The 22,878-nt window shown below is 47.3% G+C and overlaps 1 protein-coding gene across 2 annotated transcripts in view; it reads right to left on the reverse strand.

Moving 5' to 3' along the window:
* emid1 (EMI domain containing 1) overlaps window positions 1-22,878 on the reverse strand; it is a gene marked incomplete at its 5' end in the record, with an annotated part of 69,557 nt that overhangs the window by 44,591 nt on the left and 2,088 nt on the right. For both annotated transcript variants that reach the window (XM_083643820.1, XM_083643821.1), the window contains 2 exons: window positions 11,968-12,071; window positions 14,030-14,143. In XM_083643820.1, coding sequence (XP_083499946.1) covers window positions 11,968-12,071; window positions 14,030-14,143 — 218 coding nt within the window. The remainder of the gene's footprint in view (window positions 1-11,967; window positions 12,072-14,029; window positions 14,144-22,878) is intronic.

Genomic DNA, 22,878 nt, shown 5'->3' on the forward strand with positions numbered 1-22,878 from the left:
ACCCAGAGAGCAGGGTGGCTGCTCGCTGCTGACAGAGGCCGTCACAGCCTGACTGCTGCGGCACACTCAGCCGCACTTTTGGAACGCAGCGAGCGGAGCGGCGCTAGCTCGGGCTAAGGTTTCCACACTGTCAGGTGCAGCCAGGAGAACGGAATTCCAACTTCGCAAAAGAAAGAAGAAAAATCTGCTCAGATGGATGAGTGATCGTGAGCGGTGTTTGTAATTCATCTCCCAGCGTGTCGTCTCCGTCCCCTATGTGGATCAGAGAGCTACACAAACACACCCAGAGAGATAGGGTGAGACTCAACTGTCACTCATAAAGACCTCAGGAATCTCTGCACCTCTGGCAGGTATCCACAGTGGCCACAGCATTCCAGTCACTATGGGAGAGTGGAGGGGAAACGGGAGAAAAAAGGAGATGGAAACCGCAGCTATAAAGAAAAATGAATGTAATACAAAGTGGATTCAATGCTCTCTGGCTGTCCCAGGCATTCGTCTTCCTCCTCACTTCCTAAATGTTGAGACAGTCATGTACTGTACAGGCCTCCCTCGGCTTTAATCATCTTTGTGATTGACTGATACCCGAGCGCTAAAAGGGAGACATTGTACTCCATCAAGCTCGCAACATACGGCCATGAAGGGTTTCCGTAATTTAAGACCGACACCAAATGAGTATGTCAAGAAAGTCCCTATGATAGTGTAGATACATGGCTGCCGCTTAAGGAACAATGCAGGCCATTATTCTGCAGCAAAGCACAAACCCTGGACCCCTCAATTCTCTGCCCTTTCACCCTTTTGGCGTCCCCACGGCTCCACCCAGTGCGCACCCACCCGGCTACCCTCCCACCCCCAGGGGGAAGCGGTGCGTGTCGATAACAGGGTCACCCATTCGCCAAGCTTGGGAAGTCTGCATACAAAGGCAACGAGGGGGCCTCAAATCTAATTTAACACATAAACTTCAGCAACATGGTGGAAAAATGACACGGCATCTCAGCGGGGCGTTGTGGTCACGGGTTGAAGAGAACGTATGAATGATGCTCGTCGTGATTATTGATTCAGTCTGTTCTTTGTCCTTTTCTACAGTAACACGAAGATGCCTTTCCAGCTGAGAAGAACCCGCCCCACTCCCTTCTCTCCATGACCCTTACAATGGGCTTATTTTCCCTTCTGTTGGCTAAAATGACAATACCCTCCAGTCCTCTGCCAAGTGTCAGCTCTCTGACGAGAAGGGAGGAGGAAAAGCACATCCTCCTCTCCCCTCTCTCGGCGCTCTCTACCTGGCAGCCCTGCAGGAAACGTGTCCCTTTGGAGCTGCGCCACCCTTTCACTGGTACCAGCGTTCTCATCTTACACAGCTCTCTCTCTCTCTCTCTCTCTCTCTCTCCCTCTCTCTCTCTCTCTCTCTCTCTCTCTCTCTCGCCGTCTAGGAGAGAGCGAGCAGATTATTACCCACCGGAGCAAGGCCAGTGGGCGGGGCGAGGGAGAGCCAGAACTGAGCTCGGACTTTGGGAATCTTAATTCGCCGCTTTGTCTCAGGTCGAGGACCCATCTGGCCCAGGATTCAGTATCTGAGCCTCAATAGGTCTCTGTTTACTCGAGTGGCTAGGTTTACACAGGCAAAGTGGAGGGTTCATATAAAACGCATTAGCCCAGAATAATCCTTTGGGTCTTTTGTAAATAGGATGTAATGATGGGGGATGTCCAAAGAGGGTAACCAATTTGAAAAGACTCAGAGAGGCCAATTTGTGTGCAGTCTGCGGTTCCACACCAGATCCTACAAACTGCGGTCTCTGAGATATCAATATCAGCATTTACCTCATCTCAGAGAGATACTGTTATGGTGATATTAGTTATATTGAGGCTGGGATTTAAGTATTCAGACCATGTACATAAATGGGAAAAACTGCAAATGTGTAACCACCGTGAACATACTTTGGACCACAGTATGTACACATACTGGAGCTAACCCTATACTTTACTCCTTCACCTACTTTAGTTATATGCTCTATAAAATGAGAAGCACATGCCACTTGGCGGATGCTTGTTTCTCCAAAGTAGCGAACAGTATCAGGGGTGCATTCATTTTGAGCAGGGCCCGCCCCAGTGGGAATTGACTGTTACATTCTACCCATTGAACTGCAGCACCAGAGCACCACATAACTGTTATTTGGTCTTTCTGAGGGACGTTTTAAATGAGTGCTATCTGGCTGACAGACAGGCCCAGTATCTCCACAGAGTTGGCCAGACATGGTCTCATGGGGCTGCAGTCCCCATCAGGTGGGATGGAGCCCTTTCGGCAGACAACGTGGAGGACAGCCAAGAGAAATAATATGGCCATGACATCACCCTCTGTCTCTCCCCCTCATCCCCTCTCCCCTCATGCCAATGACAGCAGCAGACAGAGCAGAGAGGACTCTCACTCTGTCTGGGGCACAGTAGCAGTGAGGTCCTATAACAGAATGATTTACTGGCCTGTCAGCTTGCCTGTCACGGAGCACACGGACAGCTGATCTATGTACACAAGTGGAAGAGAGAGAGAGAGAGAGAGAGAGAGAGGCTGTGCGTGCGCTTCCTGTATTTCAGGTTTGTTTATTGCCGTGTTCATTTCAGCACGTACAGCACATCTTGGTGCAAAAACATTTCTTGTGTTTGTATTACCCGAGTCCTCCTTTGGTGTGTAAGTGCAGGTTTTATTTGATTTCTGCTTGTACCTGTGAATAAGTGTCCACAGTATATACATATGAGAGCAGGTGTTTGCTATTGAGAATGTGTACATGAAGTGCATGTGTAGGAGTGTGTGTTGTGCTGCCAGGTCCTGGCTGTGAGCTCAGCATGAAGGAGTGAGAGAGCTGTAAACACCTGAGGAGCAGGAACACACAAGCACCCTCTCTGGTCCATATTTATGGTTCTGATGGGAAGCAGGGGGAGGTGGGGGGGCGGGGGAGTTGACACACACACACACACAGCTTGGCTCTGCGTTCTGGCCGTGGCAAAGGTCCAACCAAAACACCGGGGTTGTTAAAGCCCCCCTGAATGAGTCCCAGGGGGCAGTGGAGCAGGCGGAATGCAGGCCTGGGTTTAGAGGTTCAGGGGTACGTCCTGTTGTTAATGAGCTCACCCTGCTGGGCCTCTCTGGCTCCAGGCCCTGACACTGCCTCACCAGCCGCACTACCACGACCAGTACCACTACCGCTACCACTACCACGACCAGTACCGCTACCAATACCACTATAGCTACCGCTACCTCTATCACTACGACTACCACTATCACTACCACTACGACTACCACTATCACTACCGTTATCACTACCACTACGACTACCACTATCACTTCCACTACCACTACGACTACCACTATCGCTACCGTTATCACTACCACTACGACTACCACTATCACTTCCACTACCACTACGACTACCACTATCACTACCACTACCACCACGACTACCACTATCGCTACCGTTATCACTACCACTACGACTACGACTACCACTACCACTACGACTACCTCAGACCTCAGTCCCACTACCGCTACAATTACCGCTACCACTATGACTACCAGTACCACTATTGCTACCAGCACTACCACTACCACTACCACACCACCACATCATCCTGACCTGAATCCTGGACTACTGGAGCACACTATGCTTCCTGAGCAACGTACCCCATCACTCGGAAGTCTCTGTCCCCCCCAAGACGATGTGACCAAAACATGCATCTCTCTGAACAAGAGAAGACCAAAAGAAAAAGTGCCATGTTTAATCAGGCCCAAACCAGTCTGTAAAGCAGAGAGGAGAATGTGTGTGTGCGTGTGTGCGCGTGTGTGTGTGTGTGCGCGTGCATGCGCAGGCCCGCATGCGTACATTATTGAGGTCTAATGGAGTCTCTGAGGCATGAGGAGGCAGGACAGAGGAGGAGATCGGAGCTCTCTCCTAAATGATGCATGTCTTACATGCTCTATTAGTGCAGGATAAACAGTATGGTGCATGCTGGGAACACTCCTTGTCTGTCTGATTTTCTGACTATTTGTGAAATATTGCTGCGCTGATGAACACTAACACATCATCGCTCTCATATCTCCAAAATGTACAGGAACCAACAAAAATGGCCTTGTTTCTTCTCTTAGTTTATCCAATGGTCTTTCAAGGGGTTTCATAAGAGCGAGGGTGGCAGAACTTCCTCAAATTATAGAGCATTGAATACAGTAAACTGAAGTTAAAGCATGAAAATCAACTAAATTGGAATTTATACGTTTTTTTATAAGTGATATGTACACAGTTTTTTAAAGTCTTATCTCTACCTATAATACTAATAAGCATACAGTAGCGGCAACCTATACAGTCTCTGCTAGCCGCACTTACAGTAGCTTCAGCTTCATATATTGGACATCCGAACTCAACGTACTCTCTTCTATCCTCCATGGTTCCCTCTTCTAGCCAATCAAGTGAGGTCAATTCTCTTTGGTCAAGGCGATTGGTTCCTGGAGGGGAAAGCCTGCTCCTCTGTCATCCTTGTGCTCTGAGAGCCAACCAGGCATGTCTCTAATTAGACTGTCTGCTGGTGCAGTTCATCCAAACCTCCTCTCCACTCGGGTCTTCAATCCAGAACTAATCACAACCATCAGCACCCCTCCCCTCATCCCCGCTGAGCACCATGTCAACCACATGAGCAAATGGAAATATATGCAAAGTCTTGCACAACGTAGGGCTCAAAAGTTAGATTTTCAACCTTTATTGTACCAGGAAATCCCAGATAGCGGCAACGGAATGAAACTTCTATACCACGCAGAGCCGTATCCTAAGGTGCAGCTTTGAAAGGCTGGAAAACAGAGGCTGAACCAGAGGGGGGTGGGGGTGGTGGGGTATTTGGGAGGTCTGTGATACGAGGAGCTATAAATGATGTCACCACAACACACCACAGCAAGATCTCTGTGATGTGGTGGTCTGTTTGTGGTTTGGTAGGCAGGGGAGTGGAGGAGGTTTGGAAGTTGGTTTCATAAAATCCCCACCCACTGAGCCGAAACACTCCAGCCTCTCTCATGTGGTGTTGTATATGTTTATAAACTCATAACAGTGACAAATGAGCAGCTCCACAATCAGGACTTCTGGGAGGGTACGACGACCGCAGACAGATACTGTGTAGTAAACATATAGTATGCATGCATAGTATAAAATACATGCTAACCCCCCCCAACTCATAGCAATGCTTTCCATTCTGCTTTTATGATGTTGCGGTCCAGCATGTGGACACAACTGGGGCAAGCATGCAAAATGAGACGATGTTAAGAAGGGGACACAACTGGATTTAATAGGGATTAATCTGCAGCTGCCCTGGGCCAATAGAAAACTAACAGAGAGAGAGAGAGAGAGAGAGAGAGAGAGAGAGAGAGAGAGAGAGAGAGAGAGAGAGAGAGAGAGAGAGAGAGAGGTGAAGACACACAAGACAAATGCACTGCACACATCTGTAACAAACTAATTGGAGGGGTAGAACGATGGACTGGCAGCTAAAAAGAAAAGTGTAATAAGGCAGGAATGGAGTGAGAGAAAATAGGTGATTTGCTGTAAGCCCGCAGTTGTGAAAGAGAGCCAGTGGGCTGCAGGAGGCAGCGATGAGCCAGCTGAACTCATCACAGATGTATGGAAGCGACGGCGCGCCCGCTCCCTCAATGCTGCCATTGTCTGGGCGCTGACGTCAAAGCGGCGAGCTTCACTAGCTTGTCTGCGTCTACCTGAGGACAGAAGCGCCGTGTTGTTGTGCAGTAGTGACGACGGCAGACCGGTCGCTCTGCACCTCCGGGTTTAGAGATGGTAACAACATGTTGAAGGGCAGGGGGCAGACGGGGTTAACACAGCTTTAATCAGATCAGTCAGCGAGTGGATCAGAGCGCAGTGAGAGGGACGAGGCAGATCACACACCTCCACTGCTGATGGAGATTGAGCGTATAGGTTCTGAAGGATTCTCTCTCATTTATCACACCACACGATGGGGCCCAGTTCTCCTTACACTTCAAATGTCATCTGACACACTTTCTCTTCCTACCCCCCTTCCTCTTTGCCTCCTGTTTGCGTGCTCAGCCTGGATCAGGTATGGAGAGAAAGCCTGTAGGTCTGTGAGTCACTCAGTCAACACACCAAGCCACTTCAACTACTGGGCCAAGGGAAATGCCTCGGCTTTATTGGGGACAGAGCACTGCGGCTGCCATGGTGTGTGTGTGTGTGTGTGTGTGTGTGTGTGTGTGTGTGTGCCTATTTTCATCCCTAAAAGTTTTTTGCAGCACTGGCAAGGCCCACTTTCTTTCTTCTTCACTGCAGGAAAAAGCAGAGTTTCGAGAGCCCTCTCCTGGGAAGTCTATTTAAATAATAAATAAATCAGTGAGCAGAAGAGGCTTTTCCAGCCCAGGGGCCAGATGCATAAAACTTTACACAGTTTCAAGGCTAAGGATGTATAAAACTTTCACAAAGGTTCAGCTGAAGCATCACGCATCTGTGTTCTTTACAGTTCACTGCCATTTATTTTAGATGTAAAAACAGACATAACATCCTAAGATGTAGGTCGACTAACGGAGCATAAAGCAACGGGCAACCATTACGCCCAATGGTTCTTAATGTCTGGACAAAACCAAATATATAACAAATAATGTTTTGCCTGGATTGAGTCAAGCATTTGATGCATATGCCAGGTATGACAACAAATACAATGTATTGTCATCCATCTGCTTTGGATGCTCTAGATGATCCTGGCTGCTGTCATCATGCCTCTTGTTTTCTAAAAAGGCATAGCAATATATCATCGTAATCCTTATGATTCTCTCATTATTATTCCATGACCCACTCATCATTTCCTTCCAAATTTGCATACGCATTGTGTATAGACCATTTAATCTGAATTCTGTTGCTAGGGAACAGTTTGGACTTGTCTTGACTTCCTGTCAGTTATTGTATTTGCAAACACTGCAACAGGAAGTAAGCTGAGGGCCAATTTAGAATGCGTATGTTGTCAAGTTGAAATGGTCTCTATAGTTTGCATGGATAGTTTTGTTGGGCGACTGGTGCATGAATAACATTTGTTTGTACCTCTACCTTTTAAACAGGGACCCTGATATGACATTATGATTTTAGGGGCTTCTTCATAAAGAAACTAGTACACACTCACAGACCGAAGTATGAGAGTAAGTCAGACAGGAAGAGAGAGAAAAAACGTACTTCCACTGTTTGGTTAAGTTAATTTTAGGTAATTGGGTCAGCAATTTGAATGGTGTTGTATTCTAATTAATGGCCGTTGTGATAATTCCCCTGAGCAGAGCAGCATGGGCTGAGCGGGCTGGACGCTCCCATGTCTAATCTCATCTGGGGGCCTGGTCTCATTTCGCCTTAACTTCAGCTGCTTCCAATTTGGGCTCAGCACTTGTGCTGCGCTGGCCATTTACATAACCATGAATCTCAGCTGCTCTGGCTCTTCTGCCAGTTGCAGCGCTGAGGATGTGCCTGTCTCCCCCTGCACACGATCTGTCTGCATGCCTGTGTAGCTTTACCATTATGAGTGCATGCATCAGGAATACATACAGTACATTCATTACAGTATGATGTGTCACTTATATGGCCACATGGACAAACTTGCATGCAATGAATACAGCTAAATTTCACAGCAGATCTTTGTGTGCATGAACGTGTGTGTCTGAGAGAGAGAGAGAGAGAGAGAGAGAGAGATTTACAACCTGTTAGTGCAGACACGGGGGAATCCAGGCATGTGATTCAGGGAAAAGAGCAAGGCCACTTCAGTGACAGCTGTATGAAAGGTGGCTCTCTGTTGGCTCAGCGTAATGATTTTGATAGCGCTCCTCTGTGTGGTCCAAGAGGAGTGGGAGGGTGGGTCACCTGGTCTTGTTCAGACCAGCCAAACCAAACCTTCCCCCCCCCCCCCCCCTTCCCCCGACACACACACACACACACACACACACACACACACACACACACACACACCCGGTGACCTCGCGCTGGGGTCCCTCCACTTACTGCCACTAAAAACCTGCTGCCATTAAAGCAGCTAATCACAGTGAACAGCTGCATCCCTCACTGTACAAATCCTCAACACCTTGCTCTCCCTCCCACACACACACTCTGGCAGGCAGACAGACAGACAGGCATCCACGCACTCCCACTCTTCTTGTTTTGCTAATGGCGGGCCGCGGCCTACTGATGTTTAAAGCATAGGGGGGTTTAGTGTGTAGGCCTCTGATAAGCCGCGCTGAGCTGTGAAAACACAGATTACATTTCTGCGGCTTATTGCAGACGCCGCGCCTTACGCCTGGCGGCCCGTACCGTAATTGCAACCCAGAAACCGCAGCCTCCGCTTGGCTGCGAGATGCGGCTTGATGGGGACCCCCGCGGCAGCTCTCTGACAGCCGTGCTAATTCGAGTCTACGTCCCCCCCATATGTTTCGCTGCAGAGCGGCCCCCCTCCTGCGATAAGCTGCTGCCATATTTCTTTTTAAGCGCTTTCCTCAATAAATCAAGAGGGGACCGCGATATCAACGGCTGTCTCTGAGTGTCTTCTTCACACTTTTAATACTTCATCAAAATCAGGACAGGCAGGAGGGAGAGGGCAATAGTCCAAGATACACCTGAGGGAAATATCTATGAAAATCACACAGATTTCTCTGACTGCTGAGTTTGTAATCTCCCCCTCCCCTTCATAAGTTGACGCTGATGCAACCTGCATGGGATACAGTATTTGACAGCTATTTCTAATATAATAATGTTGCCTTCGTGGGATACATTTGATATTCTTGTATACCAAAAGTGCCTTTAAATGAGGTATAATTTTGAGATTTCTGTTTGATGTACTGTACTGTGGGATATCCCGTCTGAAAACACGAGTTTAGTTCCGTGGAATGCCAAAGCCAACCATACATTAAATCCCTGTTTCTGGCAGGCTTTGAAAGTGCCTCCATCTGCAAATACTTAGACTTACTTTTTTCTCAGGCTCAATCAGCGATAAAGGCCATTGTGTTCCAGGTCCACAAGTAAGACAATATCTCCCAAAGCCCATAGAAAACAATTAGGACCTTGTAATTACACCATTGGTCTGGAATCCCAGCCAAGTCCCGAGGTTGGGGTTGGACACTGAAAACGAGTGCAAATATGAAGTGTGCCTGTCTGATGAAGTGTTATCTTGCTCCACTTTGACTCTGACAGAGTAGCTTTGCCTGTTATCAGCCTGGCTGTGATGTCATGTTTTGCTTAACGGAGCCCTTGCTTTGAATATGATCGGGCCAAAAGGCCAAAGATCCCGCAGGCCTATGTGTGATTGGAAGACGGCGTAATCCTCGCTCGCTCACTCATGCCTGCACTCTGCACTCTGCACTACTGCCTTGGTTGAAAGGTTTTGGAAACACAGTCCCAAAACTAAAACATTTTATCTCCACTCCGGACAGGACTTGTTGATCAGCGTCGGCTAGTCTGCCGGCAGCAGCACAGGCGAAGAAACCCGGACAAGCGAGAATAGACTGATTGATAGGCGAGAGGGTTTCAAGTGGAACGCGTGTGGATGACAAAACGTGGCTGTATCAGTGACTGCGTCCCGCAGCATGGACCGGACTTCCTCGTGATCCTACACCTCCAGCCGGAGTGCGAGCCCCAGAGTCCTGCTGGTCGGGGCATTGTTGAGGAATGGGCTGCTGTAATGCAGACCAGCCTTGGGAGTCAGACATGGCCAGCGGGTTCTGGGGGGTGCTGGGAGAACTGTGGAGGCGGACGCAGAGCCAGGGGAGGCTAAGTAAGTAAATGAGTGGATCATGCACATTTTCCACAGTCTGTGAAAAGCAGACAAGCAGAGGAAAGGGCATGACGGGAGTGAAGTGAACATTAGAACTATGAGAGGGGGGCGGGGCTTTGAAGATGCATTATTCAAGTTACGCGTCCGCAATTAGCTATTTTCTTAAGAGGGTTATGAGATTCGAGCAGAATGTTTTGGGTGTCTGACACATTTTTTGTTTGTTTGTTTTACATAGGAGCTTAATTTTCTGGTAAGCATGATAACCTTTTAGAGATATTGCATTGCCTAAAATTAAAAAAGTTGTAAATTCAACTCTTGGAAATTCTAAAAAAATAATTGCCATGAATTGATATAACCACATAACTCAATGTCATACACGATGGAGCCAAACAGAGATATCGGAGCTTGGGTTTGAAAGCCATTGAGCTATGGGGCAGCTTTAACTTTGCTCGGCAACACTATCAACCTATCAATTCTCCAGCTTCGCCTGTGTGGCAAGGTTTGATTTCTCCTTAAAGCGGGGACTGCGGCGGTATCAGGTTCTGGCGCTGGCAAGGGGTTCTGCTCTGGCGGCGGGAGCAGAACAAAGCGCTGGTGGCCCTGGATGCCGTCCATGCTGCAGGAGAGTCAGGGCGCGTGAATGGGACCTGTCACTTCCACTCAGCACCGCCTGTGATCTGAGCCACCCGGAACGTCGCTCAGATAAGTGCCTAATCCCAGCATCCCCGCCGGCTCCACAGCCCCCCAACTGCCATGACAACCAGAGGGGAATCTCCTCCAGCAACAACTTAATTGGATAATTCTCCCCCGTTTGACTGTGTGTGCCTCGGCTTTTGTGAGTAAAGTCTGGGCTGTCTAACTGCTCACTGTTTTGGAAAGTGGGGGAGGTCTAGAGGAGGGTGTGTAGAGCATAATATTCACATGTACACATATTTAGCGTGTGTGTCCAGGCGCGTGTGATGCGAGGGGGGAAAAGTGGAGTCATTTGTGCCGTGGAAACCACATGAGAGCAGACTGCAGGCCACCAGGCGGGAGGCCTGAGAGGGGCTGTTCGCTCACCTGGCAGTGGGCGCATGAAAGAGAAACAGTCTCTCTTTTCAGCACCACAAAAAAGTGACGGCTTTGACCACAGTAAACATTTATTGTTCTTTGGTGTCACAAAGCCCAAAGATTTACGGTTACGCCCCAGTCAAGTCCCGGCATAAACAGACGCTCCACCCTTTTCCCCAGACTGCTGAGACACGGGGGCCAGTGCCAGGGGAAGTCATTATGCACTGAGCCAGTGTGTGTGTGTGTGTGTGTGTGTGTGTGTGTGGCTGCCTCTGTGTGTATGTGTGCGACGTGAGTGTGTGGTGGGTAGCTACTGTAGCCGAAAATGAAAACAGCAGTGCCAGCGTTAAGAGGACGAACATATGGTTCCAGCTGGATCATAAAATTCAAAAGCACACAAAAGAATCGACCCCTCTGTACTACAATGACTCTTAGAATGAAGACATAAAAACGGATTAATAAAGCCGGGGTATCTGGCTCAGCCTGAAGATGCTGGCGGATTATTATTTCTTCACCCTATTTAGAAAGAGGAGGAAGAAATCAGTCCTGACTTAAGGCATTATTCGTACAAGTGTATTGGAAGGCACAGAGCTAGTGGAACGGGTTCGAGGAGAGCAACGCAAACGATAGGGATGCAGATGTTGCCAGAACAGGGAAAGAAATGGTGATGGAAGAACCTGCGATGAGGGAACTTGGAGCGAGAAAGAATGAGAAGAGAGGAAGTGGTAGAGGAGAGCGAGGGAAAGGGGAGACAGAGAGTGCGGAGAGCGGAAGAGAGGAGTGGCGGGAGCCAAAGCCGTCCTGGCAACCCGTTCCTCTTATTAACCATTTCTCTCTCCTAGACTGTGATGTTGGCTCCGTCTCAGAGCGCTCCAACAGACCCAGAACCAATCACAGGAGGAGGAAACCTACTGGATCCTCTGCTCAGACTATCAATCACCTGCTCAGTTCTCCCTACTGGATCCTCTGCTCAGACTATCAATCACCTGCTCAGTTCTCCTGCTTCAGCAGAACAGCGTGTCCTAAAACTTTAATTTGTATCTGCTGCTACGTAAATAAATGTGTCTGTGAATCATCACCGCCCGTCGACCCTTCTCGAGTCCTCTGGTCCCTCTGCGTTAAATCCTGTATTTGACTTACCTTCTTCACAGGCGGCGCCGCTGAACCCTGGACAGCATTTCCATTCCAGAGAGGTCACAGTGCGGTACACCAGCTTATACGAAGGTCTGACCACCGTCCTGTAGCTGAGAGACATGTACAAAACCCACTGCTGTCACACACGTCAAACACTGCAGAAGTCTGCAGTGTTCCCCTTTATCTGTCTTCACTCCTTACTCAGAACAACACAAGTCATCATACCCGCTCACAGTCTCATATCAGATTGCTCATTCCACGTGCGAGGACTGAACTCGGAAAGACGGCATTTTCCTTCTTTGCCCCTAATAAATGGAACAGACTCCAGGATATTTTAAAACTGGAACTCTTCATCCCCATAGAGTCCTTCAAAGCGCACATCGAGAGCACCACGCGCGAGGAGTGCGCATGTTTTAATTAATGTACTTAAGTACAGTACAGTACTTAATCTTGTCTTGTCTGTCTGCAACTTTGTTTTTCCTGTATGTGTTTTGTTGTACCAGGGCGCCCTTGTAAATGAGAGCCCGCTCTCAAGAGCCCTCCCTGTATAAATAAAGGTTAAAAAAAAAAGAAAAAAAAAAGTCATTGCTGCCTATGTAGACAGTATACTTTGCAGTAGTGTGACTGTGATCATTAGTTTTTCTCTGGGGTATGTGATCTGTGAATATTAAGCATAATTAAAGGTAAATTCCACCCTGAACACTCAGTCACTCAGTCACTCACTCACTCAGTCAGTCACTCACTCAGTCACTCAGTCACTCACTCACTCACTCACTCACTCACTCAGTCAGTCAGTCAGTCAGTCAGTCACTCAGTCACTCACTCACTCACTCACTCACTCACTCACTCAGTCAGTCAGTCAGTCACTCAGTCAGTCAGTCAGTCAGTCAGTCAGTCAGTCACTCACTCAGTCACTCACTCACTCACTCACTCACTCACTCAGTCAGTCAGTCAGTCACTCAGTCAGTCAGTCACTCACTCAATCACTCAGTCAGTCAGTCAGTCAGTCAGTCAGTCACTCACTCACTCAGTCACTCAGTCACTCACTCAATCACTCACTCACTCAGTCACTCACTCACTCACTCACTCAGTTATGGACGTTTAGTGAGGCCTCGGGAATAGAGGCCATAGCTAGGGATAAGAAGGTGGTAGAGAGAGTTGGGATTCAATGGTGGTTAGGGGGAGTGGCTAGGAGGATGTGGGTGGCAGTGTTGCCAACTTGGCAAGTTTGTCGCTATATTTAGCTACTTTTCAGATGCCCCTGGTGACGTTATTTCTCAAAAGCGACTAGCGACAAATCTGGTGACTTTTTCTGACCATGGGAAGCAATGTTAATGTGTTGAATCCAGTTGAATCCCAATGGATTTGCCAAACGGACAAATAAATACTTCATTCATTCATTCAATAAATTGGTGCAGCTGCTGCCGGGTTTTCTATCTCTCTCCTTCTCTCTGCCTGTGTGGCACAGGCACACACAGCGCTTCAGTGCAGCCCCTCCTCTCCTCCGCTGAGAGTAAGCTTGCAGCACCAGGCTCTCTCTCTCAAAGGAGAAGGATAGGGTTTACTTAAAAAACGGGTTACGCCGAATTTGGCCCAGGTGGGCGGAGTCAACACTTTATATTACAGTACAACCAATGATTACAACAGCTAGGCAGAGGTGTGTTTTTTAAGCATATATTTGATATGCAAATTAGCGGGTGACATCATCTAGCGACTTTCTGAGCAGCCAATAGCGAGTTTGCTGGGAAAAGAATTGGCAACACTGGTGGGTGGCGGGGCAAGGAAGGGGGGTGAGGGAAAGGGGTCGGGTGAGGGAAAGGGGCCGGAGCTAGGGATGGGAAGGTGGTAGAGAGTTGGGATTCGAGGGTGGGTAGGGCGCGTGGCTAGGGGGATGTGGGTGGTGGGATCAGGAGTGGTGCCATAAAGCTGAATGGCCACACCACTGCGTCATGGACTTAAAGGTTTGTGCTTGTTTAACAGTGTTAAAGTGTTTAGAGCGTTTTTCCCTTTAAAAGGTTCACATCTCAGATATACGGTTGGACGTCTCTGGTGCCCCGCCCCTTCTCACCTGCCTCCTGTACATCCCTGTGGCCAGCGGCATGTCTGGTAGACCCGCTGCAGGAGTGTCCCATTCTGTATTTGGCAAGTCACCGTCTTAGTGACCGTATGAGGACACCAGTTCCTGAGAGAGAAAAAGAGAGAGAGAGAGAGAGAGATTGATTGATATGAAAATAACATTCCAAAAGTGACAAAATCAAGGAAGAACAGTTGATATTTTCCAAAGACCGAGCCATATAGAATATAAAAGAGCCACACCATCTCTCTCACTACAGCACAGTCACAAAAGGAAATTAGCCATGCGCTCACACTCAATACGCCGTTCTCTACCCAGGGGTTTGGATTCTTTCCTCCCCCCTCCCCCTGCCCTTTTCTTTTGAAACTCCTTTATGGTGTTTACATGGGTTCAATCGGCCATGAGATTTGCAGGAGTGCATTGTAGGCTGTATTTACATTGCGGTCGCTCCCCTGTCAATACACATCATCCGCTAGCTTTCGTCTCTGTGGCTCTCTCGAAGAGGCAGAGTCACTGAGGAGGGAATGCAGGGGGAAGTAGGGGTCCCACTCTTGAGGTTAGGGTGAGGTCTTCTACATGGGCTAGTGCTGGGTCATGAGTCCACTCCCTTAGTTCCCAGACAAGACTTTTATCAGGATTCACTTCGCACAGCTGGAGGCTGTGAAGGAACTGGCCTGCCAGGGGAAAAAGCTCATGTAAAGGTCAGGGGTGAAGATCTGATAGTGTGGCTATGATCTGTCAGAGCTGGTCTATTGGCGCACACTCCCTTATACTCACTTCCTAGTTCTTTCCTAGGCCTCTACTGTAGGAGCACAATCAGTTATTTCTGCAAAGTCAAACGCTCCTGTTATAGCATCCGAGGCCTCCGCTGGGCTAAAAGTCACCCAAATTAGATAGAGGAGGGATTCAGTGGAGCGGAGTGAGAGCTAAACTCAGTTTCACCCTCGAGTCCACCAAGACCTCTCAGCTCCATAGCCTTGTAATGGGAAGAGATAGCTGATCCTGATTGGCATTGGAGCAACGGTATGGTTTCCATCACAGCATTATTGGTCAAAAGAATGCCGACAAGCAAAAGAATGCTCATTAAATGTTATTATGGTATTCATTAAAGTTGCCATAAATTGTAGGTCCTTCTGATAGAATGAAGCCATTGGCAAACCAAGCCAGATAAACCGTAAGAGCACTCTCACTCATAAGCACTCATAAGGTTTAGCTTCTGAGTTTCGGTGAACAGATTGGAAAACCAGTGCAGACTGAAAATAAACAAAGTGTGTTTACCTTAATAAAGATTAGAAACACTGTCCTGCAAAGATGTCATTCATATCTGTTTGTAGATGGTGATATTTTCTATGTCCCTGCATCACTCTATACTCTATACTCAAATCAAGGAAACATTGAAGGGTAGTTAGAGGGTTCTAATGTATGGGAAAACTGCGGAGGCTGTTAGAGGTAACATGTGTTACTAGTCTTTTATTAACAATGAAGTGTACAAATACCATGATTACCTTCACATGGCTACAGCTGCAGGAGGAACATGGAAAACAATTACTGTAGGCTGTGTTTATACAATCAATAGCATGTATAGGGAGAGAGACGTATGTGGAAACCACAAAGGAGACTGTGTGCCTCTTAGCACATAACGACACTCTGTGTGTTCTGCTGCCAGTGTGTTCGCAAGAGTGGGAGGGTGTTTCCACCAAAGTCTGTTTGTCAATATGTGAGACCATATGTTTGTGTGTGTGAGAGAGAGAGCGTTTACACTAAAGGAAACTGCCAAAGGCAAAGGATGCAGAGCAGCCCTGAACCAGCGCCCATTAACCATCCCCACATGTTGTGGTGCCCGCACACAGACTGGGCCCTTCTGTGCCCGCACACAGACTGGGCCCTTCGGTGCTTTACAAAGATCTCTCTTTGATATAACATTCATGGTTTGTGCTCAAGATACCTGTGTGGTTTCATGACAAGTCAGCCCATTTCACTGGCTGTCTAAGGAGCTCTCTTTTGTTTCACTTACATTAAGAATGAAAATCATACTTCTCACACATATGCATACAAACAAAAACGAATAAGATATGTTTTTGTTCTTTGTTGTATTTTGAAAAAAGCTATTTGGCCGGTTTTCAGGTATCAGTGAAGAAAGCTTGAGTTGTAGGTAAAGCTCTGACAATATTCCCGGGAGGAATAAAAGAATAAGGAAAATGTGCAAAAGTAAGATATGGCTTGCACTTTCTCATCATAAAGCACTGTCACATAAAGCAAGTGGGTGATAAATCTGCTGCGAGTGTTATTTAAATACAGAGCCTCCCTTAATGTAACTTAGTATATCCATCATCCATAAGGGCTACAAAAACGAACACTGATCTATATTATTACCCGGTGTTTGCTTTCCCTCGTCCAAAAAAAATGCCTCTAAGCATCTGTGGAAAAAGCCAGACTGGAGGAGCTGTGGTCAGGTAGTACTGAGAGCAGGAAGGGGGGGGGGGGACCCCAACTCCTCCCCACCACTTATCCTCCAGAAGCAACAGATAAACATCAGAGTTTCCCAGGCTGAGGGGGGGGAGGCCATGGCTTCACCTGGGAACTGCTAAGAATGCCACCAGGGGCGGAGAAGAAGTGGGGGTGGGTTTATGGTCTCGCTCTCTCTTTGCATTGCACTTATGTTATTACAAGAGAGGAAACACAAACCAGTGCCATTTCAATTAATGGAATAACAAAAAGCAGTTTTCATAACAGAGCTCATAATGACTTGACAATTGACTTGCCTTGTGCTGTATATCAAAACATAACGGGATGATCTTGGTTCACATAATAAGTATGACTGTGAGAAAAATAGCTAATATCTTCACCTCGTGGAGGATGGGAGGGAGAATGTTTTGATGTTCCCTTGGCCTTGGGGGGATAACTGTATTAACTGAGCACAGGGAACAAAAACACAATTTCCATGAGAGCGGAAATCACACTTGTTTACTATGCTGAAGGCAAATTAACCGTCCTCACTTAGTTAGAGATAATTATTGTATAATTGTCCATTGGATATTCCCTGGTTCTATGCATGTCAAGGAACACAGGTGCATTCATTCATCCTTTCTCTCTAAAATGTTTGATAGTCAACGCCGTCCTCTTGCTGGAGGTGTCCTTGTGCTGTGAAGTGAGAAACCCCACCAGCACCACGCTGTTTCACTGGCACAGGCACCAAGCAGGCCTTCGGTGAGTATCAGGTCTCTATGCAAACATGGCGCACTCAGAAAGCTGGGCCCAAATTAAATAAATCAGCCGCCATCTCTAGCAGTCGCACACATCACAGCCAACGGTTGAGAGAAAAACCCTTAATTCTTCAGGGATGGAAAAATCACATCTCTGGCCCATCTGTTCCTCAACACTAACTGATGCCAAGACGGTAAAACATTGGGGGAAACAAAAACGTGCTGAACCCCAAATGAGTGCTAATGCTGACGGAGAGCTCATGAAGCTGTCAAAAAAGCTTATATCCTTTAAGGAGCAGCCGTTCACCTCGACCTGGCTCGGGACTCGTACGCTGTGCATCTGCATCTTTCATGATCACACATATAGACTACTGAGTTAGGTTAGTCTGCATCTTTCATGATCACACATAGGCTATTGAGTTAGGTTAGTCTACATCTTTCATGATCACACGTATAGACTATTGAGTTAGGTTAGTCAGTCTGCATCTTTCATGAGCACGCATATAGACTATTGAGTTAGGTTAGTCTGGATCTTTCATGATCACATATAGACTATTGACTTAGGTTAGTCTGCATCTTTCATGATCACACATATAGACTGAGTTAGGTTAGTCTGCATCTTTCATGATCACACGTAGGCTATTGAGTTAGGTTAGTCTACATCTTTCATGATCACACGTAGGCTATTGAGTTAGGTTAGTCTACATCTTTCATGATCACACATATAGACTATTGAGTTAGGTTAGTCTGCATCTTTCATGATCACATATAGACTATTGAGTTAGGTAGTCTGCATCTTTCATGATCACATGTATAGAATACTGAGTGAGGTTAGTCTACAACTTTCATGATCACATGTATGGACTATTGAGTTAGGTTAGTCTGCATCTTTCATGATCACACGTATGGACTATTGAGTTAGGTTAGTCAGTCTGCATCTTTCATGATCACACGTATAGACTATTGAGTTAGGTTAGTCTGCATCTTTCATGATCACATGTATAGACTATTAGGTGAGGTTAGTCTGCATCTTTCATGATCACACGTATAGACTATTGAGTTAAGTTAGTCTGCACCTTTCATGATCACACATATAGACTATTGAGTTAAGTTAGTCTGCATCTTTCATGATCACACATATAGACTATTGAGTTAAGTTAGTCTGCATCTTTCATGATCACACGTATAGACTATTGAGTTAAGTTAGTCTGCATCTTTCATGATCACACATATAGACTATTGAGTTAAGTTAGTCTGCATCTTTCATGATCACATGTATAGACTATTGCGTTAAGTTAGTCTGCATCTTTCATGATCACACGTATAGACTATTGCGTTAAGTTAGTCTGCATCTTTCATGATCACACGTATAGACTATTGAGTTAAGTTAGTGCACTTCCAGCATCTGGCTGTGTGCAGGGAGGTGGAAGCTGAGAGCCAAGCCCTGTGAAACTGACAGAGGGCGAAACGGGCTGGTTCTCGGAGCAGACCGACACTGTGGTGAAAAACGTCCAGGTGCAATCCCTGTTGTGCTTTCTGTTCCAGTTTCCCCCTGATTCTCTCTCAATAACTCCCTGCTTTTGGGAGGAAGCTGAAAAGTCTGACGCCGTTTACAGCCAGCCAGCCATTTGTTCTTCTGCTGTAGGAGGAGGACTGAGTCCTCAAAAATATGTTTGAATTGCAGTATGATAGAAATCTGAAGGAATTTCTCTAGATTTCTGGCTGTGGGAAAAACAGACTTGAGGAGAACAAAGGACAAAAGACAGATGTGGCAAACAGCCAGAGAGGAGAGGAGAAGAGAGGAGAGGAAGAGGAGAGGAAGAGGAGAGAAAGAAGAGATGAGGAGATGAGACAAGGGTCAATTTACCAAGGGAACTTCCCATGGGATCAAGGAAGGGAAGGGAAAGACAATTATGATGCACTGTGGATCCCACGGGATGGAGAAGAGGCATGAGATAAATGTAGTGCAGCAACGAATGGTAGAGAGAGAGAGAGAGAGAGAGAGAGAGAGAGAGAGGGAGGGAGAGAGAGAGAGGGGGGGGGGGGAAACGGTGACATTAATGAAGAGAGCAGGATATGACATTCCACGAGTTATAATCTGCAGCTGCTGAGAAAAACAGAGAGAGCTATATAAGAATTAGCCTGGAGAGGACAATGAAACACATGATTTGGCGCAAAAGCTTCTACTTCCTTCAAGGTTCTGATTGAAGACTGTAAAATTTGAGAAATAACAGTGTGCGTGCGTGTGTGTGTGTGTGTGTGTGTGTGTGTGTGTGAGAGAGAGAGAGAGGGATGGAGAGAGAGAGAGAGGGACAGAGAGAGGGAGGAAGGAAGAATTAAACAAAAACAGATTAAAGTAATAGTTTAGTCGGGTTTACATTTTGAAAGCATTATAGAGCTGCTGAATGAGAAGCCAATGGAGAATATTAGGGGTGGCCCATTGTGCTGAGGTTCAAAGCCATCATGTCAGGGTCTGTGGTGAATGAAAGTACAGAGAGGCATAGCTTCACACTACAATACTCCAAAAGGGGGCTTCTCCATCCATGATAAAACATCTCCTGGCTGGGTCGGTGTGGTGAGGCCACAAAGCAAACATCTCAAGCTCGTCAAAGTGCCGCAGCAACACCTTGAAGGGCCTTGAAGGGCCGGGCTAAGTGATTCACAGAGAAACTGGGAAAACTCTCATGTTCTGCCGTTGAGCCGGACTGCAAGTCTGTTTTGAGCATTTGGGTCTGGAACACCTGTGAGCTTTTGAGCCTGTTTGTGGCTGTGTGCGGTTCAGGATGTGCATCTCTGTTTCTGTCCTGCTTGTTTGGTTGGAGATAAAAAGAAAAAGAAAAGAAAAGGAAGAACTAAAAGAAAGATAATCTTTAGTTAAAATTGTCTAAGTGGGTGGCGGTGTCAGTGGCGGTGGTGTCAGTCACGATTGTGATGTCATCATCAGTGATGTCACTTGAGCAATTGTGATGTCATCAGTGATTCATCAACGATTAAACGATTATAAACGATTAAACGATAAACGATTATAAACGATTTCAGACGGACAAGCCCGTCTTTTATTGTCACACGGTTACACATCAACACATGCACGGAGGGCCACAAACACACACATGCTGACAGTGGCCGGTGAAATTTGTCCTCTGCATTTAACCCATCCTGGCTTTGTCCTTTCCTCCGGGGGGCAGGCCAGGAGCAGTGGTCGCTTTCTCGTACAGCGCCCGGGGACCGACTTCGGATGTTGTCGTCACTGGTCGGATGACGATGACGATCTGATCTTCTGCATGTTTTTAATGGGGGGGGGGGTTATATACGGAGGAACCCCCCTGGGGGAGCACGGGGAGAACATGCAAACTCCACACAGACAGAAATGCCCTTACGACGAGATACCCCACCTGGGCAGTAGGCACTGAAGATATGGGGGGAACACAACCACAGCGCCCGCAGTGTCCCAGGCGAGAATCAAACTCAGGACCTTCTGACTGTGAGGCGACAGCTCTACCACTGAGCCACGTGGTAGTCATGTCACTCGAGCAACTGCCCAACTGTGATGTCACTCAGGCAGTTGTGATGTCATCAGTGATGTCACTCGAGCAACTGTGATGTAGTATGAGCGGATGGCGCACAGTTGCACGATGGCACCTAGGTGGGTGGGCGGTGTCTGTCTGTCTGTCTGTCAGTCACGATTTTGGGAGCCTGCGGAGCGGGCGATTTCCATAACTGCAGCCATGGCTCATCATCTCCAGTCCTAGGAATCGAGCGCGCATAATGCACAAGATTCCAGGAAAAAAGGGCAATTTGACATCTCCACATTCTACTGCAACTGTTTTGAGATGATCGAGGCAAATCCACTCAGTTGAGAATTGACATCTGTCGTACCTGGGCCTCATGCAGCCCAATTAGGAGTCATGGATGTGAACCGATTGTTTCCAATAGCAAGAAACCAAAGAGGTTTAGGACTCTTGGCTGTGATGTCATGCCAGTGTGGGGCTTAGAGCTGCTCCATTGACCATGAATGACACACTGACTTTATAGAGTGGACACTGTTTGTCTGAGGCAAATGAGCTGTATGTAATGCTGGTACTGGTATACGCCCTTGGTCCCACAAAATCACCATCTGTTCCATTATCTTGGAGCTGTACATGTGTTTGGTATCACACATTAGGGGGGAGACAGAGACAAATGTTTCCCAATGTTGACACAAAGCACATGCATATGCGATTCAAGCAAGTTATTTTAATGGCGAAATGTAGTCATGGTCCCCTTTAAGTGGTGGAATCCCTGTCATCTCCATTCGCATATGGTTGCAGAAATGTGGATATGGTTAAGGTGCTGATGGGTGAGGATTGAAGGGTTCACAGAGCTCAGCCTGCCTGTCAGACCATGACAGGTCCTCCACCGGAGAAGAAGCATGCCAGACGATGAGTAAAGAAGCAGCTACCTTCTTAACCCCTCGCTGTGCTGAGCTCATATAGTCATTATCAAGGACAAGGGTGAACGAACGCTTTATTGGCTATTCTGCACTCGTCAAGAACTTACTCAAGAGTTATAATCCCCTTCATTTTGTGCAATCAGTGTGAAGTCTGGGCAAGTCTGAGAAGACATTCGTAGTTATTATTTTTCATGTGACAGATCCCTTTCCCAGTTCTCTAAGAAATAATATTTATTTCCCCTTTTAGTTCCAAATGATTTAGGCACTGATTTTGACTGAGGAATGTCAACTTGCTCACGCTCTGCCCATGTGACAGCCTCCTGATCTCTAAAATCCACTTGCCTCTGTTTGGTTTTTGCTGACAAGTCATAAACACACCTGTCTCTGTACTGTAGATCAGACCAGACAGCAGGTGGACGGAGACTTCAAACCCGCTGACCTCTCACAGCAGCGGCTCGCAATCCATCGCAGTCCCTCCGTGCGTCTCCCTTTTCCCCAAACCACAACTTTCAAACGGCAGCACACCGCGTCGGCTGTAAACTCATCTCCTCTTCCCAAAACAAGCCCAGATGCTGCGGCGCCCCAGCTGCATGTGTTTAGTAAACATGTCCGCAACCCTCTGCCGGTGAGTGACAGGAGGAGGTAAACCAGCCGACCGAGGCCGGGACCTCGCCAAGCCACCTGGACACGCCCAGGAGAAAGGCCTCAGCAGGCAGGCAGGTCTTCAATCACCCCCAACCCCCCATAACCACCCACACACACCCACACACACACACACACACACACACACACACACACACACACACACACACACACACACTTCCAACAGCATAAATATTTGTGTGATGGAAACGTCGTCTCTTCGTTAAGCACTGGCCAGCCTCCGAGACAAACACTCCCTTTATCCAGGAGGGAAGCAAGGCAGGCCGGGGTTCTTCCCTTTGTGTTTAGTCTGACGACTCTCCTTCAGATCCACCCTCATCAACAACTGTGCTGCCTGTGGGCCAGAGAGAGGTGCTGCTTTCATGTCCCTATTCATTTTCACTGACCTTTTCCCATCTATTATTCAAGCCGCACTTTATTAAAAAAAGAAGAAGAAGAAGAAGAAACCATGGCTTCCCCCATTCGCTGTCTGTAACGCCGATTCAAGATGCATCCTGTCTTCACTGCTGGGAGCCACATAAGAGCTGGATTTATGTGGCAGATCCCAG

This window comes from Poromitra crassiceps, assembly GCF_964638095.1.
Source record: "Poromitra crassiceps genome assembly, chromosome: 10".
Classification (NCBI taxonomy): domain Eukaryota; kingdom Metazoa; phylum Chordata; class Actinopteri; order Beryciformes; family Melamphaidae; genus Poromitra; species Poromitra crassiceps.